The sequence below is a fragment of the Dendrobates tinctorius genome, unplaced genomic scaffold (assembly GCF_039654945.1).
Source record: "Dendrobates tinctorius isolate UK_male_01 unplaced genomic scaffold, ASM3965494v1 ptg000237l, whole genome shotgun sequence".
NCBI classification, from domain to species: domain Eukaryota; kingdom Metazoa; phylum Chordata; class Amphibia; order Anura; family Dendrobatidae; genus Dendrobates; species Dendrobates tinctorius.
The window spans coordinates 4306193-4327280 of NW_027361904.1; the positions used below are offsets into that span (position 1 = coordinate 4306193).

Genomic DNA, 21088 nt, shown 5'->3' on the forward strand with positions numbered 1-21088 from the left:
GGAAGAAATGGAAGACGCCGTCAGGAACGGAGGACAACTGCTGGAAGCAATGGAAGACGCCGGCAGGAACAGAGGACGACTGCTGGAAGCAATGGAAGATGCCGGCAGGAACGGAGGACAACTGCTGGAAGCAATGGAAGACGCCGGCAGGAACGGAGGACAAGGGCGCTGGCAGGAACGGAGGACGACTGCTGGAAGGAATAGAAGATGCCGGCAGGAACGGAGGACACGGGCACCGACAGCAAAGGAGGACGACAATGCCGGCAGGAAAGGCAGACACCGGCAGGAAAGGAGGACACGGGTGCCAGTAGGAAAGGAGGGCGCTGGCAGGAACGCAGGACAGGGGTGCCGGCAGCAAAGAGGACGACAATGCCGGTAGGAAGGGAAGACGCCGGCAGGAAAGGAGGACACCAATGCCGGCAGGAAGGGAGGACATGGGCACCAGCAGGAAAGGAGGATGCTGGCAGGAAAGGAGAACACTGGTGCTCACAGAAAAATAAACATCGAGGCCAATAAAATACTAACGCCACAAGCAGCGCTCCGTCTGCACTCGCCGGTAACCGGCACCCGGTGCAGCCAGCGGCTCCGTATTATGTAATCTCTTATTGTAACAGGTGAAATGATCTGTTCTGTGCAGCGCGGTCGGGTGAAGCGAGCTCCGCAGCACTAATCGCTCCGCTGTAAAGTACCGCATCCATTATAGGGGATCACCGGGATCATAGATCGGGAGATGTGAGAGTCGAAGAAGTCCAGTGTTAGCTCCTAGCACGCTGCTCTGGGGGTAGCAGAAGTCATCCACAGATCCCCATAACAGCGCGTCATCCACAGATCCCCCATAACAGCGCGTCACGCGCCGATCCCCCATAACAGCGCGTCATCCACAGATCCCCCATAACAGCGCGTCATCCACAGATCCCCCATAACAGCGCGTCATCCACAGATGCCCCATAACAGTGCATCATCCGCAGATCCCCCATAACAGTGCGTCATCCACAGATCCCCCATAAGTGCGTCATCCACAGATCCCTCATAACAGTGCATCATCCACAGATTTTCAGATCAGCACATGATGCTCAGCACCACACACTTCAGCATTATGGACAGGAGCGGCTGCTGTTATGGCTGCGATTCACCATAGGGGGGGGATTCCTGGGTGGTCTCTGTGCTGAGGATCTCACGGCTCTGTGCAGACATTGCTGGTAATGAATTCATACAGTGACCTTTCAGCAGATGCTGCAAACTGCACTCATCTATAGGATGATCAGGTCACCCCCTCCCCAGGGGTCTGCAGCCCCCTCCTGTCATCACTGCCTGATAGAGCATTACACAGGCACAGATGTGTCCCCGCATCAGCAGAGCAGAGAATAATACAAGACTCCAGCAGAATAGTGAGCGCAGCTCTGGGGTATAATACAGGATGTAACTCAGGATCAGTAATGTAATGTATGTACACAGTGACTGCACCAGCAGAATAGTGAGTGCAGCTCTGGAGTATAATACAGGAGGTAACTCAGGATCAGTAATGTAAAGTATGTACACATTGACTGCACCAGCAGAACAGTGAGTGCAGCTCTGGGGTATAATACAGGATGTAACGCAGAATCAGTAATGTATGTACACAGTGACTGCACCAGCAGAATAGTGAGTGCAGCTCTGGAGTATAAGACAGGATGTAACTCAGGATCAGTAAGGTAATGTATGTACACAGTGACTGCACCAGCAGAATAGTGAGTGCAGCTCTGTACACGCCCAGGAAGAGGAGGAGCGTCGCAGCTGAGCGTCTGCAGGCTGGGGTTTTGCTAAGCTCCTGGGAAGGGAGGTTTTTTTTTCCTGCAAGGACTTTCCATCTGCCCCCTTCCCAGGAAAGAGGACTCTCCCTGGGACTGAGCGCCGGGGCTGTGCCCCTGGCTCCCACCCCCTGGCAAGCCAGCTGGGGGTGGGGGGGCCTCATCCACCACCAGGAGGCCCAAGGCACAGCCAGACAGTCCCAGGGATGGGGAAAAAGCGGACACCAGGGGGCCGCAAGGCTCCAGGGTCCGGGACCCCTGAAGTGAAGGCTGTGGCGGGCCCTTCCCCCGGAGGTGCAGCAGCCGGCAGAGGTGAGGCGGGGCCCCCCCTTAACATCTGGGGCTCAAAGGCTGCGGGAGAGCCGGCTACCACCTACGCCTCCCGCATCCATGCCCACCTCTCCGAATATGAGGAGGCCGGGAAGCAGCTGAGGAGACTTCGGGGGGAGATGGAGGGAGCCAAGATAATATCTAAAAACAGGCTCCGTACCTCAAAGAAAGCGGAGGTCGCCGCCACAGTCCAGCGGCTGGAAGAGGAGATTCGGGCCCTGGAGGGCCGGCGAAGTGTCATCATGGCCGGCAGCGGCCCCTTCCAGGAGAAGCTGCGGAACGAGGACCGGTTCAGGGCCATGGCCGGTGGGTTTCCTGGGGGGTCAGGAGGCCCCACACAGGTGGAGGAAAGTGAGAAGGAAGAGCAAGATGGCACCCACGCTACACCTGGGCCGCCTCCACCTGAAGACCTGACGGACACCAGCAGGAGTCAGGTAACATGCAGCGGGATAGCCCCTGAGCAATTGGCCCTCCCGCTGGACTCCAGTAACGCGGAGGAAAGCAGGAGCGAGGGGGAGGATGGAGGGAGTGGGAGTAATATCGAGGGGGGCTGCCTCATCCTCAGGCAAGTGCGGCAGATGGAATCCCCAGCACGGTTTGGCACGCTGTTGTTTGGGGATGAAGTCTGCCCGGAGGATGAGGCAACCGGGAAGAGGAGAAACAGGAGGCGCAGGCGTAAGGCCTCTGAAGGCGTGGAGGAACAACTGGTTTTTGCTCCTCTTCCCGGGGCCCCTCTGTCCCGCTGTGTGGAACCCGCTACCCACCCCGGCTCGGGCCCTGTGGTGGGTCCGCAGCGAGGGAGCGGGGAGAGAGATGACTGTTGTGACCTGACTGTCGCATCTGGTGACAGTTCAGACCAGGGCAGCGACATGGAGGTCGGTGCTGGTTGTGGTGGTGGTGTCCAGGCTCAGCCCTCGGTGGCAGGGGGGCTGGCCTGGCACCAGGTAAAGTTGGTACAGCCAGGGCCGCACCTCCGGCGGCGAGTGCTGGGGCTTCTGGACCCCCCACGTACGGATCCGCTAAGTCTGGATCGCTAGTGGGGGTCCAGAAGTCTAGGAAGGGCGAGCAAAAAATCAAACAACAACTGAAGCGGTGCAGGGAGCTGGTCGCTCCCATGGCGGCGCCCGTGGTAAGAGCGGGGTCTCCGGCACGTCGACCCAAAAGGGGGTCCGTGCGGGGGGCTCCGCCGCCACTGGGCGACGAGGGGGAGTGGCCGGCCCTGCCCGTGGCAAGTGGTGGGCACAGAGTGGTGGCGGTGGTCTGCGAGGGGGGCGGGGCCTCCCCGAGTGTTGCCCGACCTGCAAAGGCTGTGGCATGCGGGGGGGGCGTGTCCTCTTCGGCCGCTGTCCCACTCGCTACGTCCGCGTCACCTGGGGGGGCATGGCCTCGCAAGGGGTCACTGCTCTGCCCGTGGTGGCCGTGACTGGCGGGGGGGCGGGGCCACGGCAGGCCTGCTGCCCTCTGTCCCACCCACCCTCCCAAGCAGTGCAAGTAAGCTGCCCCCAAAAGCTGGCGGGGGGTTGTCGGGGTCCCCAGCCCACCTACCTTCATCTGAGGGTGCGGGGACTCTGGCGCCCCCTGGCAAGCCGGCAGAGGGAGTGAAGAAGGATGCAGGGCAGGGAGCTGTGCCAGAGGCCGTCCCTGCCCAGAGCAAGGAAATCAAAAGAAACTCTGAAAAAGAAAAAAAAATGGTGCTGGAGAAACCAAGAGCTGCTGCTGCTCCCAGGCACAGCCAGGGAAATGTGCAGTATGTTATCAGCGCTGAGGCACTTAAAGGGGCAGCAGCACTCTTGGCCAGTAAGGGCAATCATGGAGCACCTGGCCAGCTAGGGCCCCCAGCAGGTGGGAGGGAAAATTGCGGCAAAGGAACTGTTAATGCTGATGTAAATAAAAATGTAAATATAAATAAAATTGGTGCTGAGGAGTATGAGGAGTGCGTGAGTGAATGTGAGAGCGGGGTGACTGATATTTTTGAGGAGTTGTTTGTGGACGTGAATGGGGATGTGAGTGACATGGATGAGGGAGTGAATGTGGCTGAAAGTGCTGGAGTGAATGCTGGGGTGAGTGGGAATAATAGAGTGAATGGGAGAGTGAGTGGGAGGACGAATGGGGGTGCAGGCACAAGTGGTGGTGGGAGGGCTGGCCCATCTGCCCCCGGCCGCGAGACCCCAACGTAACTATGCGGGGGCCGCGGCTGGGGGTCAGGGTGGTCCTGGGGGGGTCTCCTCGCCTCCGGGTTCCAGGGACGGCGCTTTGCACCACCGTTTCCTGGAGGCCCTTAAAAGGGGAGAAAGGTCGGTAACAGTAGAGGGGAGGACAGTGGACCTGTCTTTCTGGATAGAGAGACACGGCCTTGCTGCCTTCCAAAATCAAAGGGAGGGAGGGACTGTTTGGTCTCTCCCCACAGCTGGGCAGGGGCCGCCAAGAAGGAATGTGGTCCGTCTTAGGTGGGGGGGCAATGAAGCCTGTCCACCCAGGAGCAAGGTGGTAGAGCTCCTCCTAAAGATGGGCTTCGGGGCGAATGACATCTTTGCCCTGATACATCCTTCGGCGTCCCGCTTCTTTGATGTCAGTTTCGTGCGGCCAGAGGGGCTTGAGCTCTTCTGGTCGAACTACGAGCTGGTGCGAGAAGAGCCCGGATGGCGAGACTTCGTTGCGCAAGCGGTGTCTCGCCAAAATGCCGTCAAGCGAGTGACCGTGGTGACTTGTAACGAGTCGCTCGCAGGCGTGGACATAATGACGTGGCTTTCTCGTTACGGGGAAGTCACCGAGGTCCCAAAAAAGAACAGGGACGAATTTGGCATCTGGTCGGGGGGCTGGACCTTCATGGTAAAGCTGAAGGTTTCCGGCGGCACGGTCACCCACATCCCTTCCTCGGCGTTCTTGGGGAGGGACAGGATCCTGATCTTCTACCAGGGGCAACCGAAGGTCTGCCACAAGTGCGGCGACCCCACCCACTTCAGCGCCAGCTGCAAGGTGCAGAAGTGTGCGTTGTGTGGTGGGGTAGGCCACCTGGCCGCCTTGTGCAAAGACATTCGGTGCCACCTGTGTGGTGACCTAGGTCACCCGCTCAGCCGCTGCCCTCGCTCTTTCTCCAATACCGCTGCAGGCCCGGTGGGGGAAGACCGTGAGGGGGCAACCTCTGGCGGTGCTTCTGCCGTGGCAGGTGGTGGCGGAGGGGGAAGGGCTGAGGGGCCGGTGAGGAAGGGCAATGCTAAGGTAAGGGGCCCCGCTTATGAGCGGAGGCAAGAAAAACGCCATGGAGGCAAGGGGCAGGTGGAGCCTCGGGAAACTGGGGTGATACCTGCCCCTCCCTCTAGGCCCGTGGCAAAAGCCTCTGAGGCCCTGGGGGAGAGTGCGGTGAGTGAGGAGATCAGGAGGATGGAGAGAGAGGAGAAAGCGGCTGACTCAGACGACTCCTCTCGTTATGAAAGTGTCGACGAGGATGTCAGGGGGCAGCCTACAGCATCAGGTGGCAAAAACAAGCGTGCCAAACGTAAATCGGGAGGGAAGAGGGCTGACAAGTCTTCAAAGTCCCCCCCGCCCCCGACCACAAGAGTGCATACGGAAGGGCCCGCTGACCCCCCTCTGATCAGACTCTCCAACCGGTTCAGCGCCCTCGGAGGTTCAGATGATGATCCGCAAGACGAGGGTGCTGGGCCGGGGGTAACACCGGAGGGTCCTTCGGGGGATGGTGGAGTCCGTCCCTCAGGGGGCACTGTTCCTCCTGAGGGGGGGACAGGCCTGGAACCCGGGGGTGAGGACACTGGGGGGGAGGGATGGACACGTCGGGGGCTTCCCTAAAAAGGAAGGTGTCTGACCCCTCCCCAGGAGGAGGTGATAGCGGGGCAGGGAAGAAACTGGCCATCCAACTCGATCACCCATGATGGCTGAACTCGCCCCGTTGACGCTGGCGTCCATTAATGTCGCCAGCATTAAGTCAGATGCGGCTCGCTTCACGGCCTTTGATTTTTTCTCCCGGATTGAGGCAGAAATTTTATTTTTGCAAGAGACCAGACTAACGGACATGGGGGCCATCTTTAAAGCACGGAGGGAGTGGAGGTGCGGGCCCTCATACTGGTCTCTTGCGGCTGAGCCGTATAGCGGGGTGGCAGTCCTTTTTAAGACTGCAGATGTTGAATGCCGACGGGTTACTGAGTTGGAAATGGGGAGGTGCCTGATCCTAGATGTCTTCATGAGGGGACAAGAGCTCCGGCTCATTAATATCTACGGCCCACAGTCCAAGTGGGACCGTAAATGTCTCTTCCTGAGGATCAAGCCCTTTCTTTTTACGAGCCGACAGGTGGTCTTCGGTGGGGACTTCAACACCGTTACGAGGTCCCGTGACCGGGGGGGTCCCGGAGACCGCCTGGCTTATGACAGCGTCGCGCTTAATAGCATAGCTAGTGAAACTCGCCTGGTGGATGTCCACATCCGGCACACCCCAGGCCACGGGGGTTTCACCTACCATAGGGGTAGCAGTAGGTCTAGAATAGACAGGTTTTTTTTGAAGGAGGACGCCATCTTTTCTGCTGTGTCCGCCGTTGAGGTGGAGTTCTCCGACCACTGTTTAATTTTCTTTTCTCTGAATGTTGCAGAGACTCCTCGGATGGGAAGAGGGCTGTGGAAGCTCAATTCGTCCCTGCTGGAAGAAGCGGAGGTGAGACAATCCTTCGAGGATTTTCTTCAGAGCCAGGTACCGCTGTTGGATCTCTGTAGTAGTAAGTCAGAGTGGTGGGAGATCTTCAAAAAGCGGGTGGCGGGGTTCTTCCGTCAGCTCTCGAACCTCAGAAGTCTGAACAGGCACCGCTTGTATCAGGCTCTGGGGAGGAAACTCGAGCAGCTTGTCTCGACTGGAGGTGACCGTGAGGAAATCTCCAGAGTGAAATCTTTGCTCAAGAGGTGCCAGTATGATAGACACACATCTTTAGTTTTTGAGAGGGACTTCGGGAAGTACCGCTCGCCCGACCCTTACAGAAACTGTAAGATGTCAGTGAATTGTAAGATGGTGACAGGACTGATCGACAGTACGGGGTCCCTGAACAGATCCAAATCAGGGATCCTGGAGGTGGTCAGATTCTTCTACTCGCGCCTCTTGGAAAAGAAGGATCTGGATCGGGATAGGATGTCCGCTTTCCTGGCTGAAACCGTCCCTGAGCCAGGGGGTGATCCCTCTCTTGGTGTTTTGGCAGAAGAAATTAGGGAGGAGGAAGTGAGACTGGCCATTGATGGGCTTCGGCCCAAGAAATCGCCAGGTCCGGATGGCTTAACATCCGAGTTTTATAAGACTTTTAGGGACTCCTTGGTCCCCCTCTTGACAGGGGTCTTTAATGAGTGTCTATCCTCGGGCACTCTTCCCGACTCAATGAGGAAGTCAGCCCTAATTATTCTGTCAAAGGGTAAAGATCCGTCCCGTATCGAGAATTGGCGTCCCATAGCGCTTCTCGATACGGACCGGAAGGTTCTGGCCAAGGTGCTGTTTAATCGGCTGGTGAAGTTTGCACCCCGGCTCCTTTCGGGGGCCCAGCATTGCTCTGTTCCAGGCCGCAGTACTTTTAGTGCTGTGCTCGGTGTCCGGGAGGCAGTGGAGCAGGGTAGGGCAGGCCACTGGAAGGGGTACTTGCTGTCGTTAGACCAAGCGAAAGCCTTTGACCAGGTCAACCATGAGTACCTCTGGTCCGTCCTTTTGAGGTATGGTCTGCCTGGGAGGTTTGTAAAATGGTTAGAGATCTTGTACCAAGGGGCTGAGACTTTTCCGCTGGTGAACGGTTGGTCAGGTCGCCCTTTTGAGGTGGGTTCTGGGGTCCGTCAGGGCTGTCCGCTGAGCCCGCTTTTATACGTGTTCGCGATCGATCCCTTCCTAAGGAGGGTAGATCGTGGACCATTGGCGGGAGTCGGGATGGACCAGGCGGGCTCTGGGTCCTCTCTGAGGGTGGTGGCGTACGCCGATGATGTTTCCCTTTTCGTGTCCTCGAGGGGGGAGGCGGATTGGGTCATGTCAGAGGTAGTGCGCTACTCTGAGGCATCCGGGTCCATGATCAACCGGGATAAGTGTGAAAGTCTCTGGCTGGGAGGGGGAGATCCTAGTTTTGATCTCCCGGACACCCTTCCAGGGCCCCAGGCCACCGCCAAAATTCTAGGCATCGAATTTGGCCCCGGGGACTACCCCCAGCAAAATTGGGAGGGCAGACTTAAGATCGCTGCCCAAAAGGTGGACCATTGGAAGGGTTGGTCTTTGTCCCTAAGGGAAAGGGTTGCCCTGGCTAAAGGCTTTCTGCTTCCCTTGTTAATTTACCTAGGCAGCGTGTGCATCTTGCCAGAACCTCTCTGGACACGGGTCTATAGCCTGTTCTTCCAGCTATTATGGGGGAATAGGCTCAACCTAATCAAGAGAGAGGTCACATACCGCACGAGGAGACTAGGTGGGTTGGGTATGGTCAACCCGGTAGTGTTCTTAGTGAACACCTTTCTTAAAGCCAACATTTCCAACCTCTGGCTAGAGAGGGCTCCTCCGTGGGTAGTCTCCTGCAAGGGTTGGCTTCGGCCCTTCTTCCAGGAATGGGAGACAGGAGGGCAAGTGAAGGACCTCCGCACACCTCATGGGCATCTCCCGGCTTATGCTACCCCGGTTCTGAAGGTGATCCGCCGGTGGGGTCTGGGAATGTGGGAAATCAGGACCATGTCGCGGCAATGCCTTGACAGGAGGGTTCTGTTGACCCATTTCCAAAAGCCCCTGGCCCTTAAGGATTGCCCAGGTTGGGATCTGGAGGTGGGGCTCGGGCTTTTAAATTCTAAGCGGATCCCCACGAAGTTTTGGGACTTGACCTGGCGCTGCTTCCACGGGAGGCTGTATGTAAAGGATAACCTGAAGTGCAGGAAATCCGATGATCGGGGTTGTCCCCGTGAGGAGTGTGGCGACGTGCTGGAAAGCATGGAGCACTTCCTGCTTCAGTGTCCCTTTAATACAGAGGTTTACAACAGGGTGGGGGCTTCCATACGTTGGGCGCGGCTGGCGTCCCTCTCCTATGCCGAGTGGGCCTATGGAGCGTTCAGAACTCTGGGTGGCCGAGACCGGGGCACTTTATTCCTAGTCAGTGTAGTGGTTAGGTTCTACATTTGGAATGCACGGTGCTTAGTTTCGACGCGGCAGAAAGCCCTACCAAGGGAAGAGGTGGTTAGTAACATCCTGGGTGACCTGGTGAAGGTGCATTCTTTGGAGTTCGAAAGGTTGGGTGTGAGGAGGGCCTCCTGGCTTTGGAGGGGCCTTTCCTTTTAAAAACACACTCTAGGGAGAGCTAGATTTTGTGTGAATGTGGGTAGGGACAGCATAAGGTGGTGTGGGTGGTGAGGGACAGAAGTAGGGGCAGATAGGGACAGGGAGGGACAGGCACTGAGGGACAGATAGAGAGTTAGTTATGATAAGGTAGGTAGAGTAGGGGCAGGTAAGGACAGATAGGGACAGTTTCTTTAGGGACAGAAGTAGGGACAGTCTTAGTTGTTGAGGGACAGGGTGAATGTGTTAGTGAGGGATGGGGCCTCTAGAACTCCTTTTTCCTGGTGGTGGGCTATTGCATGGCACACCTAGATTTTTGTTTTGAGATAGAGAAATAATGGATATTGGGCTTGCAGGCACTGAACTTGGGCCTGTAAGTAAAGGTTTGTGGTGTGGTAATATTCGGTAAAGCAAATGATGTAATGACATTGCATTGTAATATTGTATTGTAATATGTATTGTAGTATATGTATTGTAGTATATGTATTGTAGTATGTGTTGTTATTCTTTTCCGTAGTCAGATGTGCATGGGGGGCGTAGTGAGGTTGGGAGGGCGGTGAATGGGGGGGTGAGAGCGGAAAAAAAAAGTAAAAGGACCCTAAACCAAGGGGAAAGTGGCGAATGGATATACCATATACCATGGACCATGGAAATTATGGAAAATGGACCATTTTTGAGCACATCGGGGGCAAATGGGTGAAGGTTTTGCTTGTGGGCATAAACTTTCGTGCTCATCAGGCCTAGACGTGATAAGGCCATGGACATTTATGGACCTGTGGTGTGGGTGGTGGGAAAAATAATAAAAAAACAGCAAAAAAAAAAAAAAAGTGTATATGTATGTATATATATATATATATATATATATATGTATGTGTATGTGTATATTGAGGTGTTAAGCTGGTGTAGGTAATTTTGCCAAAAAAGAATTGGCTAGGTTTATTTAAGGCAGCATGGGCCAAGAATATTATTTTTGTTTTCCTGTATATACAGTAGGTATGGGTGGAAGTGTGAATGGGGAGTGAAAGAGAGTGAATGGGGGTGAAAGATTAAAAACTGTTTTTCATTATTTTATGGGAAGAGTTTTCTGTTGGAAAGTTCCTGCTGGGGGTCCCCTAAGCTGAAAAGCTTGGGGACTATAACAAGTTGCGGTTATGCACAAGTTTCTGTATGTCCTAAGTGTATGATTAATGTGTGTATTTTGGTTTCTGTGTTTTCTTTTCTGGAATGTTGTGTTGTATTGTTTTTGATATTTTATAATAAAAGAGATACAGGATGTAACTCAGGATCAGTAATGTATTGTATGTACACAGTGACTGCACCAGCAGAATAGTGAGTGCAGCTCTGGAGTATAATACAGGATGTAACTCAGGATCAGTAATGTAATGTATGTACACAGTGACTGCACCAGTAGAATAATGAGTGCAGCTCTGGAGTATAATACTGGATGTAACTCAGGATCAGTAATGTATGTACACAGTGACTGCACCAGCAGAATAGTGAATGCAGCTCTGGGGTATAATACAGGATGTAACTCAGGATCAGTAATGTAATGTATGTACACAGTGACTGCACCAGCAGAATAGTGAGTACAGCTCTGGAGTATAATACTGGATGTAACTCAGGATCAGTAATGTAATGTATGTACACAGTGACTGCACCAGTAGAATAATGAGTGCAGCTCTGGAGTATAATACTGGATGTAACTCAGGATCAGTAATGTATGTACACAGTGACTGCACCAGCAGAATAGTGAATGCAGCTCTGGGGTATAATACAGGATGTAACTCAGGATCAGTAATGTAATGTATGCACACAGTGACTGCACCAACAGAATAGTGAGTACAGCTCTGGAGTATAATACTGGATGTAACTCAGGATCAGTAATGTAATGTATGTACACAGTGACTGCACCAGCAGAATAGTGAGTGCAGCTCTGGGGTATAATACAGGATGTAACTCAGGATCAGTAATGTAATGTATGTACACAGTGACTGCACCAGCAGAATAGTGAGTGCAGCTCTGGGGTATAATACAGGATGTAACTCAGGATCAGTAATGTATGTACACAGTGACTGCACCAGCAGAATAGTGAGTGCAGCTCTGGGGTATAATACAGGATGTAACTCAGGATCAGTAATGTATGTACACAGTGACTGCACCAGCAGAATAGTGAATGCAGCTCTGGGGTATAATACAGGATGTAACTCAGGATCAGTAATGTAATGTATGTACACAGTGACTGCACCAGCAGAATAGTGAGTGCAGCTCTGGGGTATAATACAGGATGTAACTCAGGATCAGTAATGTAATGTATGTACACAGTGACTGCACCAGCAGAATAGTGAGTGCAGCTCTGGAGTATAATACAGGAGGTAACTCAGGATCAGTAATGTAATGTATGTACACAGTGACTGCACCAGTAGAATAGTGAGTGCAGCTCTGGGGTATAATACTGGATATAACTCAGGATCAGTAATGTAATGTATGTACACAGCGACTGCACCAGCAGAATAGTGAGTGCAGCTGTGGGATATAAGCACCAGGGGAACAGATACACGAGGCCGAGCAGAGACCAGCGACCAGGGGACAGATACACGAGGCCAAGCAGAGACCTGGGGGACACAGAGGCCAGCAGCCCGGAACATTAAGATGCTTTCTCTCATGTGAGGACATCATGGCATTGTATAATGCTGCAGTCACAGAGCCGGATACCGGGGTCCGTCCCCAGGGACTGCACTGACTGATGCATGCCCCAATCCAACGGCCACGGTGAAGAACGGCAGCTGTGCTCGGTGACATGTACGGCGCCATCACCAGGACAGCAGCACTCATCAGGTACCACCTGGCAAGCCGCAGACAGAGGACGGCTTCAGCCTGCGGAGCACAGTACTCCAGTCTCCGTCCACATAAGTGCACATTGATATTGAAGGCCAGGCTGTAGAGACAGAGCGTGGGACGTCTGGGACCTCCGGGGTCTTCTGCAAGGACAGGGTTCACCTGGCAGGTATTGCCTGACACCAGGTAATGAGGTCGGGTAAATCCTGCCGTCTGAAAGAGAAGATGGAGGAGGTAGCAGACAGCAAAACATGAGGACACGACCCAGAAGCTTCTGAACAAGCAGGGACTGCCGGAAAGAGAGTGAGCACGGAGAGGATCAGACGAGCGAGAGAGAGGAAAAAGAAACGCCATGACGCCAGTCATTTCACACCCTGCACAGATGCTGTCTGGAAACCCAGAAGCTTCTGAACAAGCAGGGGCTGCATTACAGCAAGACAGTGAATGGCGAGGACTGGAAATAGCGGAGCATTCTTGTAAATGAAGACAAGTTCCCAGCAGAGAGAAAGAGAAATGACAATTTGTTCTCGGATGTGTCACACCCTGAATCGATCCTGTCTGGTCTCCAAGAAGCTGCTGAACAAGCAGGGGCAGCAATGGAGCAAGTGCACAAGCAGAAATGTACAACAGAGAAGGGAAACAACAAGCCCCTCTGTGCCAGGTGCCCAGTGCGGCACGATTTCCAGGCTTTGGTCGGTCAGAGCATGCTGGGAGTTGTAGTTCTGGTGTTGCAGACACAGTCGGAGCACACTTTGGCGACGGATCGCTCCGGCATCACTGAATAAAAGGTCAGCAATATTCTCCGCCGCCTCGTGTCCGGGCGCTAATCTATGAGTCTTCCACCGTCCAATGGACGGAACATTTCATTACAGGAACCAATAACTCCAGAACACGGGGACTCCAGGGACGGGAACACCGGCAGCCGCCAAGCTACACGGCTCCGACAAGGTTAAAGGGACGGTGACCTGAAAAACATCATACAGTGGGCAGCGCAGGAATGCAGACGTATGAAGGCGCCACACCCGCTCATACCCCACCCCGACGGTAATACTCCCCCAAAACCAAACATCTGTCCCGACTCCCCGATACAAGGGGCAACACTCACACCAGACGCATGTCAAGTGTCCAAAAGACATAACTACTTCCATGAACAGCGCCCCCTCTGACACAGGTGACATGCAGCACTGCAGCTCGGCTCCATTCACTACTACACTGCTCTCAAAAAAATAAAGGGAACACTAAGATACCACATCGTAGATATCACTGAATGAAATATCGCAGCTGCAAATCTTTATTCATTACATAGTGGCATGCGCTGAGAACAAGAAAACATAAAAATGATCAGTGTAAATCAATATGAATATCCCATGGAGGTCTGGATTTGGAATGATATTCAAAATCTAAATGGAAAATCAAATTTCAGACTGATCCAACTTCAGTGGAAACGCCTCAACACAAGGAAATGATGCTCAGTAGTGTGTGTGGCCTCCACGTGCCTGTATGACCTCCCTACAACGCCTGGGCAGGCTCCTGATGAGGCGGCGGATGGTCTCCTGAGGGATCTCCTCCCAGACCTGGACTAAAGCATCCGCCAACTCCTGGACAGTCTGTGGTGCAACGTGACGTTGGTGGATGGAGCGAGACATGATGTCCCAAATGTGCTCAATCGGATTCAGGTCTGGGGAACGGGCAGGCCAGTCCATAGCTTCAATGCCTTCATATTGCAGGAACTGCTGACACACTCCAGCCACATGAGGTCTGGCATTGTCCTGCATTAGGAGGAACCCAGGGCCAACCGCACCAGCATATGGTCTCACAAGGGGTCTGAGGATCTCATCTCGGTACATAATGGCAGTCAGACTACCTCTGGTGAGCACATGGAGGGCTGTGCGGCCCTCTAAAGAAATGCCACCCCAGACCATTACTGACCCACTGCCAAACAAATCATGCTGAAGGATGTTGCAGGCAGCAGATCTCTCTCCACGACGTCTCCAGCCTCTCACATCTGTCACATGTGCTCAGTGTGAATCTGCTTTCATCTGTGAAGAGCACAGGGCGCCAGTGGCAAATTTGCCAATCCTGGTGTTCTGTAGCAAATGTCAAGCGTCTTGCACGATATCGGGCCCTCAGACCATCCTCATGGAGTCGATTTCTAACCGTTTGTGCAGACACATGCACATTTGTGACCTGCTGGAGGTCATTTTGCAGGGTCTGGCAGTGCTCCTCCTGTTCCTCCTTGCACAAAGGCTGAGGTAGTGGTAATGCTGCTGGGGTGTTGCCCTCTTATGGCCCCCTCCACGTCTCATGGTAGCGCCTCCAGCCTCTGGACACTACGCTGACAGACACAGCAAACCTTCTTGCCACAGCTCGCATTGATGTGCCATCCTGGATGAGCTGCACTACCTGAGCCACTTGTGTGAGTTGTAGAGTCCGTCTCATGCTATCACGAGTGTGAAAGCACAACCGACATTCAAAAGTGACCAAAACATCAGCCAGAAAGCATTGGTACTGAGATGTGGTCTGTGGTCCCCATCTGCAGAACCACTCCTTTATTGAGGGTGTTTTGATAATTGCCAATAATTTCCATCTGTTGTCTATTCCATTTGCACAACAGCATGTGAAATTGATTGTCAATCAGTGTTGCTTCCTAAGTGGACAGTGTGATTTCACAGAAGTTTGATGTACTTGGAGTTATATTCTGTTGTTTAAGTGTTCCCTTTATTTTTTTGAGCAGTGTATTATGGTACAGTTATCACAGAGGACACACAACTATGCCGATTGCCTCTACTAGAAGAGCCGCCTGAACAGTAAAGATGGCGGCGCTGACAGCACAACGCTGATCGTCGCCCTGTAAACAAAACCTCAGATCACGGAGATAAAGCCACTTCACTTTTCTAAAGAGATGCCAGCAACCAGCGGCGAAGAAAATATTCAGGAGAAGAGGATTCTCATTAATTATTTATACTGCAAAAACGACGACGATTAACGGCAGAAAACGAGATAAACATGGACCAAAAATCCACAAAATAACAAAAATAACTAAAAATCACAAAGGGCAGAACAGAAAGCCCCAATATACAACAATATAACTACTATAATACTGCCCCTATGTACAAGAATATAACTACTATAATACTGCCCCCTATGTACAAGAATATAACTACTATAATACTGCCCCCTATGTACAAGAATATAACTACTATAATACTGCCCCCTATGTACAAGAATATAACTACTATAATACTGCCCCCTATGTACAAGAATATAACTACTATAATACTGCCCCCTATGTACAAGAATATAACTACTATAATACTGCCCCCTATGTACAAGAATATAACTACTATAATACTGCCCCCTATGTACAAGAATATAACTACTATAATACTGCCCCCTATGTACAAGAATATAACTACTATAATACTGCCCCTATGTACAAGAATATAACTACTATAATACTGCTCCTATGTACAAGAATATAACTACTATAATACTGCCCCTATGTACAAGAATATAACTACTATAATACTGCCCCATGTACAAGAATATAACTACTATAATACTGCTCCTATGTACAAGAATATAACTACTATAATACTGCCCCTATGGACAAGAATATAACTACTATAATACAGCCCTTATGTACAAGAATATAACTACTATAATACTGCCCCTATGTGCAAGAATATAACTACTATAATACTGCCCCTATGTACAAGAATATAACTACTATAATACTGCCCCTATGTACAAGAATATAACTACTATAATACTGCCCCCATGTACAAGAATATAACTACTATAATACAGCCCTTATGTACAAGAATATAACTACTATAATACTGCTCCTATGTACAAGAATATAACTACTATAATACTGCCCCCATGTACAAGAATATAACTACTATAATACTGCCCCCATGTACAAGAATATAACTACTATAATACAGCCCTTATGTACAAGAATATAACTACTATAATACTGCCCCATGTACAAGAATATAACTACTATAATACTGCCCCTTTGTACAAGAATATAACTACTATAACACTGCTCCTATGTACAAGAATATAACTACTATAACACTGCCCCTATGTACAAGAATATAACTACTATAATACTGCCTCTATCTACAAGAATATAACTACTATAATACTGCTCCTATGTACAAGAATATAACTACTATAATACTGCTCCTATGTACAAGAATATAACTACTATAATACTGCCCCTATGGACAAGAATATAACTACTATAATACTGCTCCATGTACAAGAATATAACTACTATAATACTGCTCCTATGTACAAGAATATAACTACTATAATACTGCTCCTATGTACAAGAATATAACTACTATAATACTGCCCCTATGTACAAGAATATAACTACTATAATACTGCTCCATGTACAAGAATATAACTACTATAATACTGCCCCTATGTACAAGAATATAACTACTATAATACTGCCCCTATGTACAATATAACTACTATAATACTGCCCCCATGTACAAGAATATAACTACTATAATACTGCTCCTATGTACAAGAATATAACTACTATAATACTGCTCCATGTACAAGAATATAACTACTATAATACTGCCCCTATGTACAATATAACTACTATAATAGTGCCCCAATGTACAAGAATATAACTACTATAATACTGCCCCTATGTACAATATAACTACTATAATACTGCCCCCATGTACAAGAGTATAACTACTATAATACTGCCCCCTATGTACAAGAATATAACTACTATAATACTGCCCCCTATGTACAAGAATATAACTACTATAATACTGCTCCATGTACAAGAATATAACTACTATAATACTGCCCCCTATGTACAAGTATATAACTACTATAATACAGCCCTTATGTACAAGAATATAACTACTATAATACTGCCCCTATGTACAAGAATATAACTACTATAATACTGCTCCTATGTACAAGAATATGACTACTATAATACTGCTCCTATGTACAAGAATATAACTACTATAATACTGCTCCTATGTACAAGAATATAACTACTATAACACTGCCCCTATGTACAAGAATATAACTATTATAATACTGCTCCTATGTACAAGAATATAACTACTATAATACTGCTCCTATGTACAAGAATATAACTACTATAATACTGCCCCTATGTACAAGAATATAACTATTATAATACTGCTCCTATGTACAAGAATATAACTACTATAATACTGCTCCTATGTACAAGAATATAACTACTATAATACTGCCCCTATGTACAAGAATATAACTACGATAATACTGCCCCCTATGTACAAGAATATAACTACTATAATACTGCTCCATGTACAAGAATATAACTACTATAATACTGCTCCTATGTACAAGAATATAACTACTATAAAATACTGACCACTATGTACAAGAATATAACTACTATAATACTGCTCCATGTACAAGAATATAACTACTATAATACTGCTCCTATGTACAAAAATATAACTACTATAATACTGCCCCTATGTACAAGAATATAACTACTATAATACTGCTCCTATGTACAAGAATATAACTACTATAATACGGCTCCCTATGTACAAGAATATAACTACTATAATACTGCTCCTATAAACAAGAATATAACTACTATAATACTGCCCCTATGTACAAGAATATAACTACTATAATACTGCTCCTATGTACAAGAATATAACTACTATAATACTGCTCCTATGTACAAGAATATAACTACTATAATACTGCTCCTATATACAAGAATATAACTACTATAATACTGCTCCTATGTACAAGAATATAACTACTATAATACTGCTCCTATGTACAAGAATATGACTACTATAATACTGCTCCTATGTACAAGAATATAACTACTATAATACTGCTCCTATGTACAAGAATATAACTACTATAACACTGCCCCTATGTACAAGAATATAACTATTATAATACTGCTCCTATGTACAAGAATATAACTACTATAATACTGCTCGTATTTACAAGAATATAACTACTATAATACTGCCCCTATGTACAAGAATATAACTACGATAATACTGCCCCCTATGTACAAGAATATAACTACTATAATACTGCTCCATGTACAAGAATATAACTACTATAATACTGCTCCTATGTACAAGAATATAACTACTATAAAATACTGACCACTATGTACAAGAATATAACTACTATAATACTGCTCCATGTACAAGAATATAACTACTATAATACTGCTCCTATGTACAAGAATATAACTACTATAATACTGCCCCTATGTACAAGAATATAACTACTATAATACTGCTCCTATGTACAAGAATATAACTACTATAATACGGCTCCCTATGTACAAGAATATAACTACTATAATACTGCTCCTATAAACAAGAATATAACTACTATAATACTGCCCCTATGTACAAGAATATAACTACTATAATACTGCTCCTATGTACAAGAATATAACTACTATAATACTGCCCCCTATGTACAAGAATATAACTACTATAATACTGCTCCATGTACAAGAATATAACTACTATAATACTGCTCCTATATACAAGAATATAACTACTATAATACTGCTCCTATGTACAAGAATATAACTACTATAATACTGCTCCTATGTACAAGAATATAACTACTATAATACTGCTCCTATGTACAAGAATATAACTACTATAATACTGCCCCCTATGTACAAGAATATAACTACTATAATACTGCTCCATGTACAAGAATATAACTACTATAATACTGCTCCTATATACAAGAATATAACTACTATAATACTGCTCCTATGTACAAGAATATAACTACTATAATACTGCTCCTATGTACAAGAATATAACTACTATAATACTGCTCCTATGTACAAGAATATAACTACTATAATACTGCTCCTATGTACAAGAATATAACTACTATAATACTGCCCCCTATGTACAAGAATATAACTACTATAATACTGCTCCATGTACAAGAATATAACTACTATAATACTGCTCCTATAAACAAGAATATAACTACTATAATACTGCCCCTATGTACAAGAATATAACTACTATAATACTGCTCCTATGTACAAGAATATAACTACTATAATACTGCTCCTATGTACAAGAATATAACTACTATAATACTGCTCCATGTACAAGAATATAACTACTATAATACTGCTCCTATGTACAAGAATATAACTACTATAATACTGCTCCTATAAACAAGAATATAACTACTATAATACTGCCCCTATGTACAAGAATATAACTACTATAATACTGCTCCTATGTACAAGAATATAACTACTATAATACTGCTCCCTATGTACAAGAATATAACTACTATAATACTGCTCCTATAAACAAGAATATAACTACTATAATACTGCCCCTATGTACAAGAATATAACTACTATAATACTGCTCCTATGTACAAGAATATAACTACTATAATACTGCCCCCTATGTACAAGAATATAACTACTATAATACTGCTCCATGTACAAGAATATAACTACTATAATACTGCTCCTATATACAAGAATATAACTACTATAATACTGCTCCTATGTACAAGAATATAACTACTATAATATTGCTCCTATGTACAAGAATATAACTACTATAATACTGCTCCTATGTACAAGAATATAACTACTATAATACTGCCGCTATGTACAAGAATATAACTACTATAATACTGCCCCTATGTACAATATAACTACTATAATACTGCCCCCTATGTACAAGAATATAACTACTATAATACTGCTCCTATATACAAGAATATAACTACTATAATACTGCTCCTATGTACAAGAATATAACTACTATAATACTGCTCCTATGTACAAGAATATAACTACTATAATACTGCTCCTATGTACAAGAATATAACTACTATAATACTGCTCCTATGTACAAGAATATAACTACTATAATACTGCTCCTATGTACAAGAATATAACTACTATAATACTGCTCCATGTACAAGAATATAACTACTATAATACTGCTCCTATGTACAAGAATATAACTACTATAATACTGCTCCTATAAACAAGAATATAACTACTATAATACTGCCCCTATGTACAAGAATATAACTACTATAATACTGCTCCTATGTACAAGAATATAACTACTATAATACTGCTCCTATAAACAAGAATATTACTATAATACTGCCCCTATGTACAAGAATATAACTACTATAATACTGCCCCTATGTACAAGAATATAACTACTATAATACTGCTCCTATGTACAAGAATATAACTACTATCATACTGCCCCCTGTGTAAACGCAATAATAAACACATGGCTGTGTTCTTTGTCCGCTGACCTTTATAACCTCGGAATATGATGTATATCTTTGTAGACGGTTTCAGGTCATCTCTATGTCGACACTCTAGTGTTTGTTATTCTGTAGCATTCAGGAGATTCCTATGCAAAAGTGATCACGCCCTGACTGTGCACAGTGGAGTCCTCAGCTATTCCTCCGGTCACCTATCAGCACAGGACACACTGCTCCTACTGAGGAGAATCTCGCTGGGAATCTTAAGCATGACAGATCTCCGTCAGCAGAAAGCAAAAGTCAAGGGGAGAAAAAAGTGACACCAGGAGCAGAGCCACATCATACTAGGCTCCAAAACCTCATCCAACTCAGCCTGCAGGGAAAAGAATGGAGGTTTTCCCAGATGCCCCATGTGATATATAATCTACAGCCGGACCCCACAATACAGTATAAATATTACTCCCCCCGTGTGATATATAATCTACAGCCAGACCCCACAATACAGTATAAATATTACTCCCCCCGTGTGATATATAATCTACAG

General features: G+C 47.4%; 1 protein-coding gene across 4 annotated transcripts in view; it reads right to left on the reverse strand.

Annotated features, from left to right (window-relative positions):
- The window catches only part of FAM219A (family with sequence similarity 219 member A), a 203235-nt gene that overhangs the window by 165511 nt on the left and 16636 nt on the right, over nt 1-21088 (reverse strand). Inside the window, exon 1 of one of the 4 annotated variants that reach the window (XM_073556690.1) lies at nt 3663-3864. The exons of the other annotated variants lie outside the window; for them this stretch is intronic. Within the exon in view, the coding sequence (XP_073412791.1) occupies nt 3663-3668 (6 nt within the window). The 5' untranslated portion in view covers nt 3669-3864. Of the gene's footprint in view, nt 1-3662; nt 3865-21088 lie in introns of those variants that run through there. 4 annotated transcript variants of the gene reach the window in all.